The sequence below is a fragment of the Nelusetta ayraudi genome, unplaced genomic scaffold (assembly GCF_046127955.1).
Source record: "Nelusetta ayraudi isolate G7.1 ecotype Tasmania unplaced genomic scaffold, CSIRO-AGI_Nayr_v1 ptg000059l, whole genome shotgun sequence".
Lineage (NCBI taxonomy): Eukaryota > Metazoa > Chordata > Actinopteri > Tetraodontiformes > Monacanthidae > Nelusetta > Nelusetta ayraudi.
Genome location: NW_027466109.1, coordinates 2262037 through 2280243, shown reverse-complemented (window position 1 = coordinate 2280243; position 18207 = coordinate 2262037). Strand labels below are relative to the sequence as shown.

The 18207-nt window shown below is 45.9% G+C and overlaps 1 protein-coding gene across 1 annotated transcript in view; it reads right to left on the bottom strand.

The window, feature by feature from the left end:
• yjefn3 (YjeF N-terminal domain containing 3) overlaps nt 1-16424 on the bottom strand; it is a 35541-nt gene extending 19117 nt beyond the window's left edge. Inside the window, exon 1 of the mRNA XM_076039608.1 lies at nt 15912-16424. Coding sequence (XP_075895723.1) covers nt 15912-15979 — 68 coding nt within the window. The 5' untranslated portion in view covers nt 15980-16424. The remainder of the gene's footprint in view (nt 1-15911) is intronic.
• Nucleotides 16425-18207: the final 1783 nt, after the last annotated feature.

The window sequence follows — 18207 nt, the reverse complement described above, 5'->3', positions numbered from 1 at the left end:
CAGAGGGCGGCAGGGTTTTTTTTTAAGGGTGGCCTGGGTTCAAGACCCAAAGCTGCTGCACACAGAGAGGAACAGGGGCAGGAGGTGGAAACGGTGCACGGTGAAGAAGTGATAACCCTGCACAGCAGCGCTGGCGTCCCTCGGAATATCTCACTGAACCTCCAGCAGAGTGTTTGGAGTTCGGCGAAGGCTAAAAAAAACTCTCCATATCTTCTTTTTTTTAATATTTCAACCCAAACTCTCACTGCAACGGTGCAGCTCATTAAAAAAGGGGGGATTCACAGATAAGGTGAAAAGTTGTTGTTTTTTTTTTTACATTTTTACATTTAGAATAATGATGCAATGGTAGAAGTTTTCCTCCATTTGCTCTGTAGAGGGCTATGCAGTTATATAATGCATAATATATATATGGACGTATCTATACACCGTACATTTACACCATCTGCAGGGTGTCAACTACATGCAGCAACATGGCCAACCCATCAAATGAACGGCTCCACCTGGTCTCAGTGGTCTCTGTGCAATCAGCCACATGGATTATTTGCTCATATGAACCACAGCCTGGCGCCGAGTTTACAGCCCGGGAGAAAATCACCGACGTCGCCTCACAACAGCAGAGGCATCAAAATAAAATAAAATAAAAAATAAATAAAACAAAAGACTGAGCTTTTCACTGCGGCCTTTTATTAGTCCCACTCGTTCCGCCCCATCAGTGCCGCTGCTGGCTCTAATTATGTTGTGTCACCGTCTCCTCTGCCTGCTCCTGCACTGCACCTCCCAGCACTGTTATTACATTTTCTGCCGCCGCCTGTTTAGCTCTGAGTTGTCTTGTCTTGTGTAGTTTTTGCTCATCAGAGACACATGGTTTCTCCTTTATTGTTAAGAGAACGCCTGGTTGCATGTCTGGATTTATTCCACACTGTGGAATAAATCCGTCTGCCAGTCAAATATCAAGACCTTGGGTTTTAAATGTAGGTGTTCAGCAGTTCAGTAGAAGTTGTATTATAAGTTTGCTATGTGGCTTCTACGTAAGCATCCTCACATCTGTTTGGTACCCCGACGGAGCAAAGTTCAATTTATGTATCATAAATTGCAACATTTCGCACAACTTCTTTTTTGAAAATTGTGCCTGTGCTGCCGCTGCCGCACAGACCAGGGGGTGCAGGCCGGGTGAGTCGAGGCTGTGCAGGCCGGCAGGCAGAGCGGACCAAGCCGAGAGGGGACGGCAGCATTTAGGAGGGGGAGTCGTGTGTGAAATTGCGTCTGTGAAATGACTCCGAAGGGGCTTATTTTGAATTAGTTTAGAGTCGGCCTTGCGTACGAGCACGGCGAAGTGGCACCCCGTCGCCGTTGCTGTTGAAACTTGGTCACCATGACAACAGCGCTGACCATAAGGTGCATGAGAGGGAGGGGAAATGAGGTCACCTCTTTCTAGTCGAACCATCTGCTCATAAAACACATTGTGAAAGTTTGTTTATGAATTGTCAAGGGGGAATAAATTATATATAAATATATATACAAATAAATGTCAGCGACTATTCCTTCGCTGGTGCTTTGTGAATAATTTGTTGATTTGCTTAATGGCCGGGAGCCCTGCGCTAAACATTAATGCCTAATGAAAGGGAAGAAATGTACTGGATAGCCATCAGCTCATTTCCATCTGCAGCCACCGCAACAGATAAACACATATTGCATAAACAGGACGACAACAACAAGGAGGTCTGAAATGGCCCACAGAGACAGAAAATGCAGAGAATAAAACAAACAATATGTCGGTGTTAGAAATAAGAATTAGTCGCAACGACACACTTGAGTCTCTTCCGCCAGTTTTTTCCATTTAAAAACACAGAGAACCTGCATCGACTCGCATTAAAAGAGTCAATAAGTAATTGCTGGAGCTTCTAAAGAATGCAGCTTCAGCCTGTCAAAGCTTTAGCTAGCGCAGCTGTGTGCTGAGAAGAACAACACAGCCTGAACTCGCCCCTTATACACCATAAGAAGACGGATGCGAGGCTGAGCTTTTGTTATGCGTGTCACAGCGGGCTGGCGGAGGCAGACAGCCTGGTATTCTATAAGCAGCTAAATCTTTGGCTACGTGTGAACGCACACCCCTCTGAGAACACAGCGGACCACGCATCTCTCTTTTATTAAAGCGGGAGAATCACAAAGACACAGTGGAATCAGTCCCTTGTGTTCTGGCCTGCAGCTTTATGACCTTCCCCTCCTGTACCTGCAGCTCTGCACCTGGACTCGCTTCCAACAGAATTGCATGTGACAGTGTACTGGCTGCAAAGGGCACTGCCGCTTCAGGACCTGCAGAATATTATTTTCAATTTTTGTACAGGTCGTTGATTTGCAGCAGGGAAAACAACAGCCCTGCCTCAAAGTGAGTGGTCACCAGTGGTCACCAGTGGTCACCAGTGGCCAGTGCTGCACAGGTGCTGGGCAGGCGACCAAAGTTACATATACATATGTAACCAGCTGATGGCGCTGTTTCAATAGTGTGTCTCCCTTAAACCTTTCAATGTGCATTAACAAGAAATATATTGCATCAGACAGCAAGGTACGCTGTCTGATGCAATATGCATCCTCTAAAATGAAATAAAGGGCGAAACCAATCACAAAGTCTATTGGGACTTTGTTGTTCTGCGGTATGTTGCATGCTTTGGATATACTGTATACATACAGCTCTGGATGTCGAGAAATGCGATTAATCGCAATTCTCGATTAATCGCGATTAATTGCATCGTAGCCCTCTGATTCGGAATCGGATTGAATCGTCAGGTACCTAGCAATTCTCACCCCTATATCATACCGTGTTTGCCTATGCGCACATCTGTGTGTTTTGATGATTACGCCAAATATAAAAGTCAGGCTTCAATGGCCAGGATTTGTAGACGGCCATTTTTAGCTTGGCAACCAATCACAAAACGGAAGATCTCACCTGCGGTGCCAGGTAAGTATGATTTATTCATGTCCTGTCCTCACACACAAACACACATATACGTATATTCGCACGGACAAAACAGCAATGCCCAACCCGCCCCCGGAGGCTGTGGGGAGGGAGGGTGAAATGAGTTATGGTTGCAAAAGGCAAGAGCGGCTGATGAGCATCATTTAAAGAACGTCCGTCTGCCTCCTTACGTCGGATATGAGCTATGTGAGCAGGCGGATAAACTGATTAGGTCTGATGCGACAGAGCGATGCTGCTGCGGACGCATCACCGTCTGTCAGACACACTCTGGCATTACCGGCCGAGGAGGCGTTGCCGTCACCGTCCCCGGCCTAATGAGAATTGAGCAGCCTTGAAGAGGTTTGGGGGGGAGGGGGTTCACGCTGGGCCGTTAGAGAGGAGCCATATGGAGGCGCACGGCTTGTTCCTATCTGCCAGCTGAGGCTGTTTGTGAGGCGGTGACGGTGGCGGCGCCTCACAAACAGCCTGAATCTGATTTTCCCGGCCGTCACCATCAGATTGCACAGTGGGGGAGGGGCATGGTGAGGGGCATAATCTGCCTCTTTACACCTGTGGCAATGGGCAAATTTGAGTGTGAATGCAGCCGCACGCTGTCGCTACCTGGCAGCCAGTCAAACTCCTTTTGTCATTTAATTGGATGTGATGTAATTAAACTAATTTGACGAAATAGTGGTAATTTCAGCTGGGGAACGGTGCACGTCCAACCTCCCCCAATCTCCTCTGGAGCTCAGAACCAAAAGTCAACATCCTGGCGAAGCTCTCTGATAGTCACTTTCACTTGGTCTCTTTCACTCGTCTCTTTTTCTTTTTCATCAGTTATTAAAGAGCAACCTGCAGCACTACCTCACTTTTTACCGCAGCTAAAGGGATGCTAAAAAGATGGTAAACCTTCTGTGGCAAGGCGCAGAGGACCCGGGTGGGCTTCAAACCCCAGTCTCCCGGGTAATAATCATGTGTGCTAACCATTAGGCCAAAGGGACATCCCCTTGGCCAAGTAGCCAGGTCGCATAATCAATTGGAGGCATAGCGACATGACCGTCAACTGTCACAAGTTTCCCCCCTCTTTTCACAAGCATGTCCTCGTGCTCCACACAGGGTGCCACATGTGAGGAATCCATGGACCCAAGAGTTGTTGGCAGGATCCGTGTAGCGAGAGGACCTACACGGATCCTCTCGCTACACGTGGATCCGTGTTGGTCCACGTGTAGAACCATAGCGACAGGACCGTCAACTGTCACACTGCACCATAATGTTAATTTTCCCCTCAAGGGTGAATAAAGTTTATCTGAATCTGGAAATGTTCACAGTCATGCTGCTTTGTTTGGATATCTTCAACACCTCTGCATGCCTCAATGCATCGACTTCCTGGTTTCCTTGTGATTGGCTAATTAGCGATTGAAGCGTTTAAACATTTCACGTGATAAAGTGGACTGCAAGACTAAATCCTTACTTCCGTCCTAACGACACTCTCAGACACTCTGGGCAACCACTTGTATGTCAACTTCGGTGCTCATTAGCGCCAAACAAGCGTCTCCTCTGCAGGGAGAAGGTTGGGGGGTTTTTTTACACTCCAGATACGCCTGTGCAACATTTCTGCACCTCCTTTTCTTTGAGTTATTTTCTTGTTTTTCCTCACAGGATGAAAATAGTGTACTCGCATGTCACGGGTGCGCTCGTCGTCGCAGGGTCCTCTCTGTGATGGCCCACAGATTTTATTCTATTTGTTCCTTTTCCGCCTCCAGGGCCATTTTCAATTGTATTTTGCCAGCAGATAGAAGCCTTTATTCAATCTCGCTCTGACACATGCCGCACGTGTCGTCCTTGATTTCTCGTTTACATCATCTTTTATGCCGCAAACAGCAGGAGCTGCAGGTGGATCGCAACAGCAGATGTGACTGATGTAAACATGCTCACACACGTTGTTTTTGTGCCTTAAAAAATACAAAGATCAAACAGAATAGGCTGGCTTAAAATGAGAAACGGCGACACCGAATCTGGTGCATAAATTGAGTCAGAGTCTTTTATTCATGTCGGCACAACACAAACCCGAGCCAGAGAGGTTTCACCAATATTATTTTAAGACCCTCCTTTTAAGGGTTGTGTAATAGGAGTTTAATAATGTGGCTGGCCCAAAGCTGCGTGAACTCTTTTTAAGCGTAAGAAATTAATTAGACAGATAAAAACAACGGGACTGCTTGATTAAAAAATTCTTCTTCCTTCTATAATTGATTTTCCCACATTATTCTCAGCGTGTGTTGAAAAAGTCAACAAAGCAGATGACGGATCCATGTAAAACCTACCGTATCCCATCACAAACTGTGAAAACCTGGCTTAAAATGCAATAGTTTGCCCATCAGAGCACATAAACACACACACAGGAAAAAAAAATGACTTCATCCATCAGCTGCATGCCAATAAAAAGTGAGAAGATAACAGATGTGCTTCCTTTTTTGGGGGATTTTGGGTGTATCTTCAAAAGAAAAACCAAACAAACAGTGCAACAAAGCACATTGTGTATTTGCAAGAGCTGGTTAGTCCAGCTGGAGCTGCAGGATCTTTCAAATTTGTGCCAAATCCCAGGACAAAGCAAATACACAGAAACGGGAGCCAGGACGGCCACACAACAAGCACTGAACTACTGTAAAATCTAAAGCACGGAGGGATGCAGAGGAGCAAAACCCATTGTCAGTACAATCAGCCGTTTCTATTCAAGGCGCAGACACAGATTGCACTTATCATGAGAATGAATACGCCTGCCAACTTGGAGCGGTGTGTGTGAAGGGAAGGGGAGCTGTGTAGGAGTAGGTGGAAAATACACAAGTCTATGTGATTATTCAAATACGTGACAGCAGTCTGAACTTAGAGCTCGTCATTTAAGCCTGTGTGTCAATTTATTGACATCTGAAGATTGATTGATTGATTGATTGATTGATTGACTGATTGATTGGCAAGGCAGCCGTTGGTTTACCATGGCAACAAACATGCTCTAAAGTTAAAGGTTCATCTATTAAACAAGCAGAGGGAGACCCAACTTACTGTTGCTCCAAATATTGATTCAAAAATAGATCTATTGTCATTCAATTGTCCAAACGGTGATTAGGATCCTTCAGACCGGGATAGAAAATGATGTTTAACTATGCTTTAACGCCTCAGCAATCAATAGCATCCATTTAGTTGTAAATAAGAACACAAAAAGCCTGATGCTAAGAATGTACAACCCGGCACGACAGATCAATGAGTCTCTGCTTGTATTCTATTCATCCATCAAGTTAAGCAGCAATAGAAATGCTTTAGCATGGACCTATGAAAGTGCAGGGTGCAGCAGTGGTCATGTATCCTTGTCCCTCACCATGAGAATCCTTCTTTAAATGTGAAAACGCTGTCCAGTTCTGATAAAACTGCCACGACTGCAGCATCCACGCTAATCCCGTTAGTGAGGCTAACCGTCACGTCAGTCACTAAATCTCTTTGTCGTTTCTCTCTTGCTTTTAAGTCCAACCTGTCGCAGTCCCTTCCTGGTTTCCTTGCCACACAGTTTTTTTTAAGAACCACTGAAAACACTTTGGGCCGGAGCTCAGCAAGGCGGAAGAGCAAAATGTTAGATTTGAGTCTTGCTTGATGCTTGACAGGTTCTGATGAGGGGAGCTGGTTTGGTTTAAGGTTTCATTCATCCGTCCAGGCAGGTCACCTTTTTGCTACATGTCAGAGCTCAACTGGGGGAAAAGAAATTAAAAAAAAAAAAAAAAAAAAAAAAACATTTCTGACTCGGCTGCACTCATTGCAAAGTTGAATCACTTTTTCTTCCGCCTGGAGTTCCTCTCCTCCGAATGAAATGTGCTTTTTAGGAATCGATACCGTGGTCCTGCTGCACGCAGTGGGAGGGTTCACCAGAGTGAGGTTACTGTGCCCCTGCTGAAAGCAACTTGTAGGGTTTTTTTCTTTCCTAAATGATGCATTCTATGCTCTGTTTTTTGTTCTCCGCGGAGCCTGTTAGAGGTTGTGAAACAGAATTAAAGTGGCATGATGTAACAGCGGTGCTCCAGGCTAAAGCTGACACTGCAGGCTATGAAGCGTTTCATGACAGCCAGCTTCGCTTTCGTAGGAGCCTTGCACCTTTAATAATGTCATCTGGGTGCTGTAATGACACCTGACCCTATTTCATGCTGTGGATGAGGAATTATTATTGCTTTATCGACACACACCCCGCCTCCCCTAGAAACCTTGGTAGGCATGTGCAGTAGAATATGAAGAGAAAATGAGAATCTTGCCCTTCAGCCTTCCTTCCCTTCGTTTTTTTAACGGTCCCCACAAACAAATTATTTGTTGGACGTTGCAGGGAAAAACAAAACGATCCCCAGTGTTGACGGTTGAAGTGCTGTCTCTCACAGCCGTTGCTGTCCTCTGGGGCTTTTGAATTTGACTAATTACAGCCGAGCACAAATTCAAAAGCACAGCAGAAACTCATGTTTCGCCGGCTTATCATCACAGCAATTTTCTGATTATGCCAACAGACAAAACCACGTCTCGGGCTGTGGAAACAACGCAGTTGAGCTCCGACCATCCCGCGCGCACGACAAGTGCCACGACTCCATTCTGGCTCTGGGGCCCTGGTTTGATCAGCTCCGTCTGCAGAAACATCAAATTGATTTGGGCTTCATCTGTCAGTTTATCCAGATTTCGTTCTCCCTCCCTGATGCGCTCCCCCTCAGCTCGGCAATTAACCCGCCAGCTCGCAGGCCGCCGAGGTGCCTGCCCATCACAGAGCATCCAGGGGGAGAGAGAACGTCGGCAACACCTCCGCTGATCAACTCATCACAAGTGATGGAAAGCGAGTCCAAAAGACGGACCTCATGTCAGCGAGTGAGTGAGAAGCTAAATGTGCAGAATATTGCAGTCGGAAATGAGGAAAGTTTAAGTAAAGTTTTTCTAAACTGGGTTTTAAGGGCATTTTGAGATAATTTGCTTCGAAAGCGGCTCAAGATTTATTACTGCATCCAAAAACAGTGCAGGCAGTCAACAGGCTGATCTAATCAGAGCATTATTGTTCTCACTCTGTCTCTGACTTGATGTTTGAAAGTCATTTTTGATGAGTTTTTTTTTTCATTCATTCATTCATTCATTCATTTTCCATACCCGCTTCTTCACGACCTCAGGGTCACGGGGGTCTGGTGGAGCCTATCGCAGCTGTCATATGGCGAAGGCAGGGTGACACCCTGGACAAGTCGCCAGTTCATCGCAGGGTAGTTTTTTTTCATTTCTTTTAATTTCAATCATCAACAGGCAGGGCACGGACAGGGAGAAAAGGCAGAAAAAGTCGACACTGAGAAGCATTGCTCCACAGGGCTGACGAAAAAAAAACTCAAAACTCAGGTTTCTGCAAAGCGATGCACATGCTCGACACCAGCTACACAGGAGCGACTGACCACCTGACAAGCACAGAGTGGCACTTTCTATTCTTCACTACTCTCATAAAGGCATCTAAAAAGAACATCCAAGGAATGTATATATTTATATCTTAAAGTATGACGATGATAATGATGATGAAGATGAAGCCTTTTCGTAATTACAAAAAAAGGAAAATGAACAAAATCCCGCCGAGACAGAAACAGACCACCTGCCCTCATCTCTGTCAGCTGAACATCATCTCCTCATGGGCTGCAGCCGGGCCGGGGGCGGTTCTCATGGCAACTGCCACGAAGCTGATGTGAGTGACAAGCGGTAATAGCTGTCAGAAAAGTGAACATGGGCACCCACACGTGCACGCACACACTCTACTTTCCACTTTACTCATTTCTTTGGGGGACCATCTGCATCTTACTTCAGCGGCGGCGACCTCAGGGGCCTCTAGCTGGTGGGCTTCGCTCCAATTCTGTCACCATGAGAACAACATCGCTGCCCCCGCAGAGGAGCCCGACCCCTGTCACAAAGTTGGCCAGATGGGAGTAGGGGGCGGAGCCAGGACCGGAGATGCCAGAAGGGTGAAAATAAGCCTGCTGGAGTCGACCGACTGGGAAAAAAACTGACTGCCAGGTGCGACGCGGCGAACAACAAGTGTATTTAAAGAGGCAGAAGCAGCCTTGACAGTCAGATGCAGCTTAAATCCCTCTTTGAGAAAATCACACGTTCCTCATCTGTGTTTGGCACCGCCGCAGGGACACCCAAGCAATAACACATTTTAAAATTTTACACAGAAATGTTCTCTTTCAATTTGCCGGCATTGGAAGCCAAATCATAAGTGAATCAATGGCCGTGGATGTGAGGCCCTGATAGCAGCTTGAATTTTGCACATCTACTCTAGAAGGTTAAATTTTCAATTTTCTTTTAGAAAATATCTCTGAGGCAAACCTTGTTGAAAATAAACAAGATAAGGCGTAGGAGGAGAGCCGGGGAGAGAGCTGAAGAGGCCGAACGGCTCGTCTGGGGTGCAAACTGGGAGATTCAGGAGAAGCCTCCTCATCAAAAACCGGGACAAGAAGGGATCATCAGCGCAGCATTGCATCTCGCACCACTGAGACCACTTCAATATAGAGAAAAATTGGTGGTTTCACCAGCTGCATCATCAGTTTCATCATGTATTTCATCAGCGGTGTGAAGCTGGTAAAGCAGGTGGATATTAGTCTTCAAAGAGGAGATCTGCAGTGTCTGGCAGGAACTCCTGGATGAAACTGGCACCATGTGCTGGCTCAGCAAGTCACATCACTCACCTCTGAAACAGCCACAACGAATAACAAATGGTTTAGGCCCCGCCCGTACCTGTTGTATTAATAATGATGTCCTGTAGGGGGCGCCCCCACGACTGCTGCCGGCCCCCCCTCATCCTTCGACCTCCAACAGTGCCCCAGACTAAATGCATCATGCATGTATTTAGTTTTGTCAGGAGGCTCTGAGAGAGAAAAGTCGATGAACGATTCAACCAATCAATTCCTCCCACCAGGCCTCACATGAAATCAATAATGTAAAATAGGATGTTGAGGAAGGATCAAGGCTGCAAATTACTTTTTCAGTCCTGTGGCATTTTCTTTCTCTTGACATGCACAATGTTTTTTTTTTTTTTTATTTATTTACAGCTCAGAGACTGTGAATATTCTCAGACACAGCGATACCAAAGTGCATTATATATGCGTGTATGTGTATGTATATATATATATGTATATATACATATATATATATACATACATATATATACACACATATATATATACACACACATATATATATATATACATACGTATATATATATATATATATATATATATATACACATGTATATATATATACCATCATACGACTATAGGATGTTATTCCTCCTTCAGAATAAAGTGTGTGTGTGTGTGTGTGTGTGTGTGTGTGTGTGTGTGTGTGTGTGCGTGGGCGGGGAGACTGGCTGAAGAAGAAGCGCGAGGGCGGCGCCGCAGTTTAATTAACTCTCGCCGTCTGCACCCGACTGATGAATTAATGGCCCGTCTCTAATTATAGCCTCCCATAACAGAGTCGGATGAAAAACTTGTTAAGTTACTTTAGCTCACGTTTATTATATCGTAGAGGGGAGAAGAAGAAAAAAAAAACAAATTTCCAAAAACAGTTCCACTACCAGTATAACTTCAGGTGGATGTTGGCACAAAGTTGCAACTTAAAAAAAAACCACAGAAGAAGGACGGGAAGTCTTGATTAGCATTAGCACTCAACAGGTTAAACTGTTTGACTGCCTAAATGACATTGGCAAGAATTTATTTCAACACCAGAGCCCGCAGCCGACGGCCATGGGGCAGCTGGGTGCAGCAACAATCTGATTAATCCCTTTAAATGTAAAACCCAGATGAATGATTCAACCAGTCACCTTCATGGGTTTTTACCTTCACCCCTTCCTAAACAATTTCTACGGGCTCTTGTCAAGATAGATGCGTGAGAAGAATCCAAAGGATTCAGGAGAAGCTCCAGTTGGCAGCCAGGGTAAGACAGGCGCAAATTGCGAAATGTTTGGGGATTTATATTGTGTGTGTGAGAGTGTGTGTGTTCCAACGCTCAGGGACAGGGCTGCCTCTCACGGTTTCCCTGCAGAAAAAACTCACCGTTGTAACATTTTGCCCTCGTCACGGTTGATGTAAAGCAAATTGATATTAGAAAAAAATACCCTGCGATTTCCCTCTCTGAGGTCTGTCTCATATTCAGCCTCTCGCTCTCTTTCTCACACACACACACACACACACACACACACACACACACACACACACACACACACACACACACACAGAGTAACGGCTCCAGTGTGAAGGACAACCTTTATCCAGCCTGTCAGAACGAAGGCAACCTGATCAACACCACACAGTCTTTGACCTTTTCATTCTGCCCTTGTCTCCTCCTCAAATGAGCCTCGTGCAAGAGAGAGAAAAAAAACAAACAAAGATTCTCCTTGGTTGTTTTTTTCTGTGATCACCGAGAGCGAGTCTCTTAGAAAACAAACTGGGGCAAACGATAGAGAGATCAGGGGGAGGATTGTTGTTTCTCTCCCTTCTACGCACCCTCCAACAGCCACTGAAAAACCCTCAAACGCCCCACAATGCCGACATAATGAGAACGCCGCTCCCTGGCGTTCATCGCTAACAAAGGCCGCCGCTGCCTGGAGACCCCAGCACAGCTCCACCTGCAGCGCTTCTCCACGTCTGGGCGCGAGGAGGGGGGCAAAACAGCGCAGCACGAGCTGTCAGCGCACAGGTGAAATAGAGCCCTCACCCCGACGAGGAGAAAAAATAAACTCTTTTTCTTTTTCAGGCGGCAAGACATCCCATAATTTATTAGCGCTGGAGTCAAAAGAAAAGCTCCACAGCTCCGGTCGCCCAGCAGCTGCATCCCCCAGATATTCTCTCTGAACTCTTGCCCATCCGTCTTGGCGACCTCCTGCAGAAACTGTTTCCAATCAGATTTAGCGTCTCAGTAGGAGTCCTTAACCAATCAGCTTTCAGCGTAAAGCTGATATAGCGCCTGGTTTAAAGTGCACTGGAAAGACCACGGAAGGGGACCAGGAAGTGGAGAAGCTACGGCGTGGTGGCGGGTACGTGGTGGGTCCCAGATTTGAACATTCAAATCAAACTTTATTTATATAGCACTTTTCATACAAAGAAATGCCACACAAAGTGCTTGAGAAAATGTAAAAATATGTAACATCAATACAACAGATAATAAAAAAACCACACACACCCTCACCCACACTGCAGAGCCAGTTAGTGTAATAACATGGCAGGGCAATGAGGAACCATAAGGGGAAAATACCATCCATGGAGCTGGATGGAATAAAAGGAAAACCTAATAAGAAAAACAAATAAATAAATAAAACTAAAAAGCCGCGCCATCTTTCAGTTTAAATTGTGATTCGCCATCTGCGAAAACCGTCTCCGCCAGCGCAGACGTCCTTCACACTGTGGCGCATGAAGATAAATCTCGCCACTAATTTGACATTAATGCGGGGGGAAGAAAAATTACGGGCAAATATCTCACTGGCAGATTTTCCCTCCTCCTCTTCCCGCCCCCACCATTGTAATTCACGAGGCCTGCGAGTCAACAGCGGGTTCGTCACGGAGGCACGGAGAGCCGAATGCTTTTTCTGATTGTTCCTTTGGCTAATCTCAATCTCTTTGGCCGGCAGATGGAAAGACAAAGAGAGAAAAAAATATCTGGAGCCGATCTCTGTCATAATCTCCCTGGCTGGACGGTTGTGACGGGACACGGAGCGGAGGTGGACCGGGAGAGACGAACGATTGCTCCAAGAGGACCCCAAAGTGAACCATTAAACCAAGGAGAACATTATGGCAACTTCCCGGCTAATATGATTGGACCTCACATGCACTGACGTTGATTCAGTCGATAACCGCCAGCCGGGAACTCTCTCCGCTCAGTATCAACAAGCGTCATTTCGCACGAGCGTGTGTGTTCTCTATCTGCGGCCGGTAAATCTGTTGTTTGCGCTCTGGATGATCTTCCCGTAGTCGCAGCTATTATCGCCTTAAAGCGGCAAAAAAAATGACGTTTTACACGGCGACTCAGCGGGTCTCTGCCCGGCTCTGGCAAATAACGTGACTCACAGTTTCAATAATAATAATTGCACGCGATCGTTAAACTCCTCCATCACCAGGGCGCCACCACCATCATCGTCTCCCCTGGATACATTATTTGCTACATACAGTATATGAAGTCAGAGGGGGAGCGTGGGCTCCAGACATTAATTTTCTCTCAGTTTTGTTTATATCAAAGTAAATACATTTGCCTTTTAGAAGACAGAGGAGGTACTGTATGTATTAACCTTCTTGCATCCGACTGTGTGGAAGGATGATGGAGAATTGAATGTTTCAAAAATGATAAATGCCAAGTTCTTCAAATACATTTCAAGAAAAAAAATCTCTCTGCAGGTTTCATCAGCAGCGGAGACGCAAAAACACGCCTCTCAACTTCTGAAAAAAATGCGGCTTAATCAGAAACTTTCAAACGTGTGCAGCCGTTTAATCCTCCCCGCAGCTGCTTTGCGTCCACATCTTAATTGGCTGCCAGTCGGCCTCAGTCACGCTGCATAGCTCAGGAGGAAGAAGTGGAGCGAGGGTCTCTTAGGGGAGAGGAGGTGTGTGTGTGTGTGTGTGTGTGTGTGGGGTGACGCCTCCGAGTGTGAATGCGGAACGCGGGCCCGGCGGAGGAACTACAGTACATTTGCATGCATTATGGAGAGGAATAATAAGCTCATGAGAATAGCAGGGTGGGCGCGTGCACCGCTGGAGGCGGTAACAAGTCTGAATGGGAAGCAGAGACGGGAATCAACAGGCTGATCAGATTAAATTGGGGATGATGACAGTCGAGGTAGCCCACTAACACCAGCGAGGACTTGACGTCTGAGCCGCTTCTCCAGCTGCTTTTACCCTTATAGATATTTTGGCTGTTGGACTTTAAAACACAGTGACTCTCATAAACGTTGAACCAACGACTTCTTGATTCCCAGTCAATCTTCCAACACACTGAGATATTTGTCCGGAGGGATTCATCACCTCTTCTCCCTTTCGTTGACCTCAGTCGTCAATGGAGAGTTGAATCAACACAATCAAGCCACCAGCCGACGCTGCATGCTTCATTTTGTATATCATATCCTGCTTGAGGAATGCCGGAGAAGAAACAACAAGTCTTTATCTCCGAAGCAGATTCAGGCATTCAGGCTTCCACGCTCTCATTCTGCAATCACACCCACAGATCTCACAGCTTTTGTCTATGATACAATATGCTCTGTCGACTATGCATGTGAAGGCCAGCGTATTATTAGTATTATTATTATTATTATTATTATTATTATTATTATTATTATTATTGGAATAATAATAATAATTATTAAAGCAATCAATATTAGGAAATGTATCAATGTTACAGTTAGACATCACTTTTCTGTGGCCTTGCTGGATTACCACCAGTTAGTGCCACCAGTTCCCACATTAGCTTTTCAACCCAGCCAGGTAGAAATTTAAGAGTTGTGCCCCTTCTATGTTTTAGAATGAAACCAACATGACGGACACAATGTTGTCCTTCAGATTAAGGATTCTTTCAAGTTTCTCTCAACCGTCCAGACTTTTTCTTGTGCTTCGGCATCTCTTTGTTTCCCCCCTGGAGTGGCCACAGCCAATCATCTCCCTCCACCTGACCCATATCCTCTCACACCAGCTAAAGCCATGTCCTCTTTCACTCCATCCATCCATCCATTAATTTCCCCTTTGCTCCTCCTCCTCTTGATCTCCTGCCAGTTGTATCCTCAGCATCCTTCTACCCAGACATTCCCCAAAACATCTTAACACGCGCCGTCCTTTTGAGGTCCTCATTCCTGATCCCATCCATCCTGGTCGATCCCAAAGTGGGGCATCATTTTGCACTTCATCGTAATCTAAGAGCTACTTCCAGCTCTTAGATCCTCCTGTTTACCCTCAGTGCCACTCCAACATCGGCGGCAGCCCCGCCTCCCCTCCCCACGTTTCAAAGGGATCTCTAAATAAAAAAAATGTTGCAGTTGTTAAAGATGTTCTGCACCAGTTATTAAGTGTGTAGCAACACTAAAAGTGGCCAATGTTTATATCTCTATAAAATATATACAGTATCTATAAATGTTCTAAAGCTGACACAATGTTGGGTTCCAGATATTAAAAACCGGTTGAGTTTATACACAGCGACAAGAATGACAACCCTAATAATAATTCTCCTCCTTATTTGTTTCAGCTACTTCCACGCGTGCAAGCATGCATGTCGACCCTCGGCATTTGTCGCCGAAATTGAAATTCTGGATGGTGTGCAACGCTCTGGTGGAGGCAGCGAGGGACACACACACACGCACACACACACACACACACACACACACACACACACACACACACACACACACACACACACACACACACACACACACACACACACACCAGCAAAAAGAAATCAATGATCTGCTTCCCCCATTAAGTCTTACTAATCCAGGGGTTCACGGGACGCAGCCTGAGAAATTAAAAATTCAACGACGCCTTGCACTTGAATTTCAATGTGAGGCTTCCCCATGGTGCGAACAAAACCACACACTAAGACCTGAAGATTCCTCCGGATCATCAAGTAAGTCATTAGGTTGGATCACTGTCGACTTCATCACCATCATGAGTTTTGTGTCAGCAAGGAGATTGGGTTGTCACTGCTGTCTTCTCTCCTGCTTCCAGTGTGAAAGCCTGCTTCAAAGTCAGACCCCCTGCTGATCTTCTCGGAGGAAAACCTGGAGGGGGTTTTCCTCGCATCTCTAGTTCTTGTTCTCCCTCATCAGCGCTGCGCAGTGACGGCAAACGGTACAACGATGAGTGCCAAACAAGCGCGGCTGAAAAGAGAAGCACAAACCAGCAGCAGCAGCAGCAGCAGCAGCAGCAGGATGAGGACGTGGACAGGTGCCTACCTGAGGTAGCGCAGCGGCTCGATGTTCTCAGGCTCCGCCTCGGCCGAGCTGTGGTTCATCTTGTCCATCTTTCCTCTGTCTTTCTCTTTTTCCCACTCGGCGGTGAATTCAGGGGAGAGTGTTTGTGAGTGTGAGCGTGTGAGAGCCTCGCCGCTCCGCAGAGAAACACCTCTGTCTGTTCTTCCTCTCCGACTCTGATTCAATGAACACACTGTCGCCCTCGCTGCCTGCCTTGCCTGCCTGCCTGCCCGGGAGGAGACGCTGAATTTCTAAGTGGGGCTTCCTCCCTCTCTACCTCTTGATTGGCTCAGACAGTGGGAGGTAATTATCACCCGGATACAAAACACAGACTCGCACACACACACACACACACACACAACTGTCGCTCTGTGAATCTTTCTTTATATCTCTGCCGTCTCTCTTTCCCCGCTGTCTCCACGGCTCGTTCTTCTCCCAGCAGAACCAACCAACCAACCAGCCAGCCAGCCGGGATCTCAGTGTGTGTGTGTGTGTGTGTGTGTGTGTGTGTGTGTGTGTGTGTGTGTGTACGCTTCCCGGCCAATTAAAGATCAGGAGCCAGCGCGCGCTTGCTCGCTGATTGGCTCTGCGTGCTGCAATCGAGGCTGTTCAGACATCCAAGGGTGCAAAGTCCCCCTCTCCTACCCCAATTAAATTCACACATACGCGCGCGCGCGGACGCACACACAAACACACACACGCACTCGGGGAGCGAGCTGATCCCTCGGTGTGGAATCTGGAACAGGCGTCGAAAAAGTGTTGAAACATTCGACAGCGCGCGCGCGCGCGCACGAAGGAGCTACACTTGCAATACTGCCAAATGAGTCCGCGCATAAGTGGCTCGTGGGTTCGCTGAACATTTTTTTGTTCGCACTCGTGTGTGTGTGTGTGTGTGTGTCGGGTGTTTTGTTGTTCCATTGTGTTGCACTACTAGTGCACTACTAAGGACTACGAGGCAAAGTGGATTGCTGTTAGGACCGCCGCGGGATTGCACGTGCAAGTGTTGGAGTTTTGACGTATTCCACCACCTAGAGGTTAGACGCTGTTCTCGCAGCTTGCGAGAGTTGAAACAAATAATGAAATAAATCAAAGACAAAAGGGAAAATGGGATGGTAGGGTTCTGTTTCAATCTCCGAAATGAGCAAAAACAAAAACAACAACAAAAAAAGGTTAAATACACACACATTCGTTTACGTTTAAAAAAAACTTTTCAATGAACTCCAGTGGAGGAGCCTCACTTTTTTAACGCAAGGCCACAAGGTGAAGTGATATAGCAAATTAAACACCTGCTGCTCTCAGCACAGAGGTATTGATGACATCACAAGGGGATAATTTGCAGAACTGCTTATTTAAGCGCACACTTCCTGAAAGTGGAGCAAGCCAGAAGTAGCAAAGGGAGGACGTCCCTCATTCTTCCACTGACAGGCTAGACTCTAGAGACACATCATTGAGAGGAAAGATGGTCTTACATAGGATGGGACCTTTAAAATCAAAAGCATGTCAACAACTAAATTGCCACATCAGGAAAATAAAACTTTATGACAAATAGCTGATATTCAACAGCATTTGGAACTCGTACTTTGCAAAACATGCATTTGTGTATTTTAAAGGGAAATACAAAATGCATTAGTAAGATTTTCATTTTGTTTTGGATTTTGAACTTGCAAACATTTACAGCAGCTCAAGTATGTTTTGAATTTTGGTACATCACACACAATTGATGCAAATATTCAGAAGGAACAAAATGTGAGGTTTAGTGGCATCTTGTGGTGACAAAGTATACCGCAAACAAAGGCAATTGCAAAGTAGAACGCAATACCAATGGCCGTGGCAAACATCCTTCACCTTGTAATAAACAAGACAAGCAAAATGAGGGGTTAAAATTAGTTTTATTATTATTTCATATAGCAGAAAAAAAATCCAAAACAGAACAAAAACAAACAAAACAAAAAAAAATAGAAACAAACAAATTCTCATACATTGTTTTCTTTTCCACTGGGGCTGCGCTGCACTCAGCAGAGTACAACACAACCCCGCCCAAACAAACGGAATGGTGATATTGTTGTCAAACAGCAACAGCAGCAGGCAGTAGTCAGGACAGCACGGGGTTAACACTGAGCAGGGCACAACGTGGTGGTGGTGGTGGAGGACTCGTTCCGACATCATCGCTTTTGTTAGTTTTTAACTTTAACTTTTACTTTTTTTGCATCTACGAGACGCGTTCTGCTACCTTCTGCCTTTCAGGAATGTACACACGCACACGCACGCACACATCCCA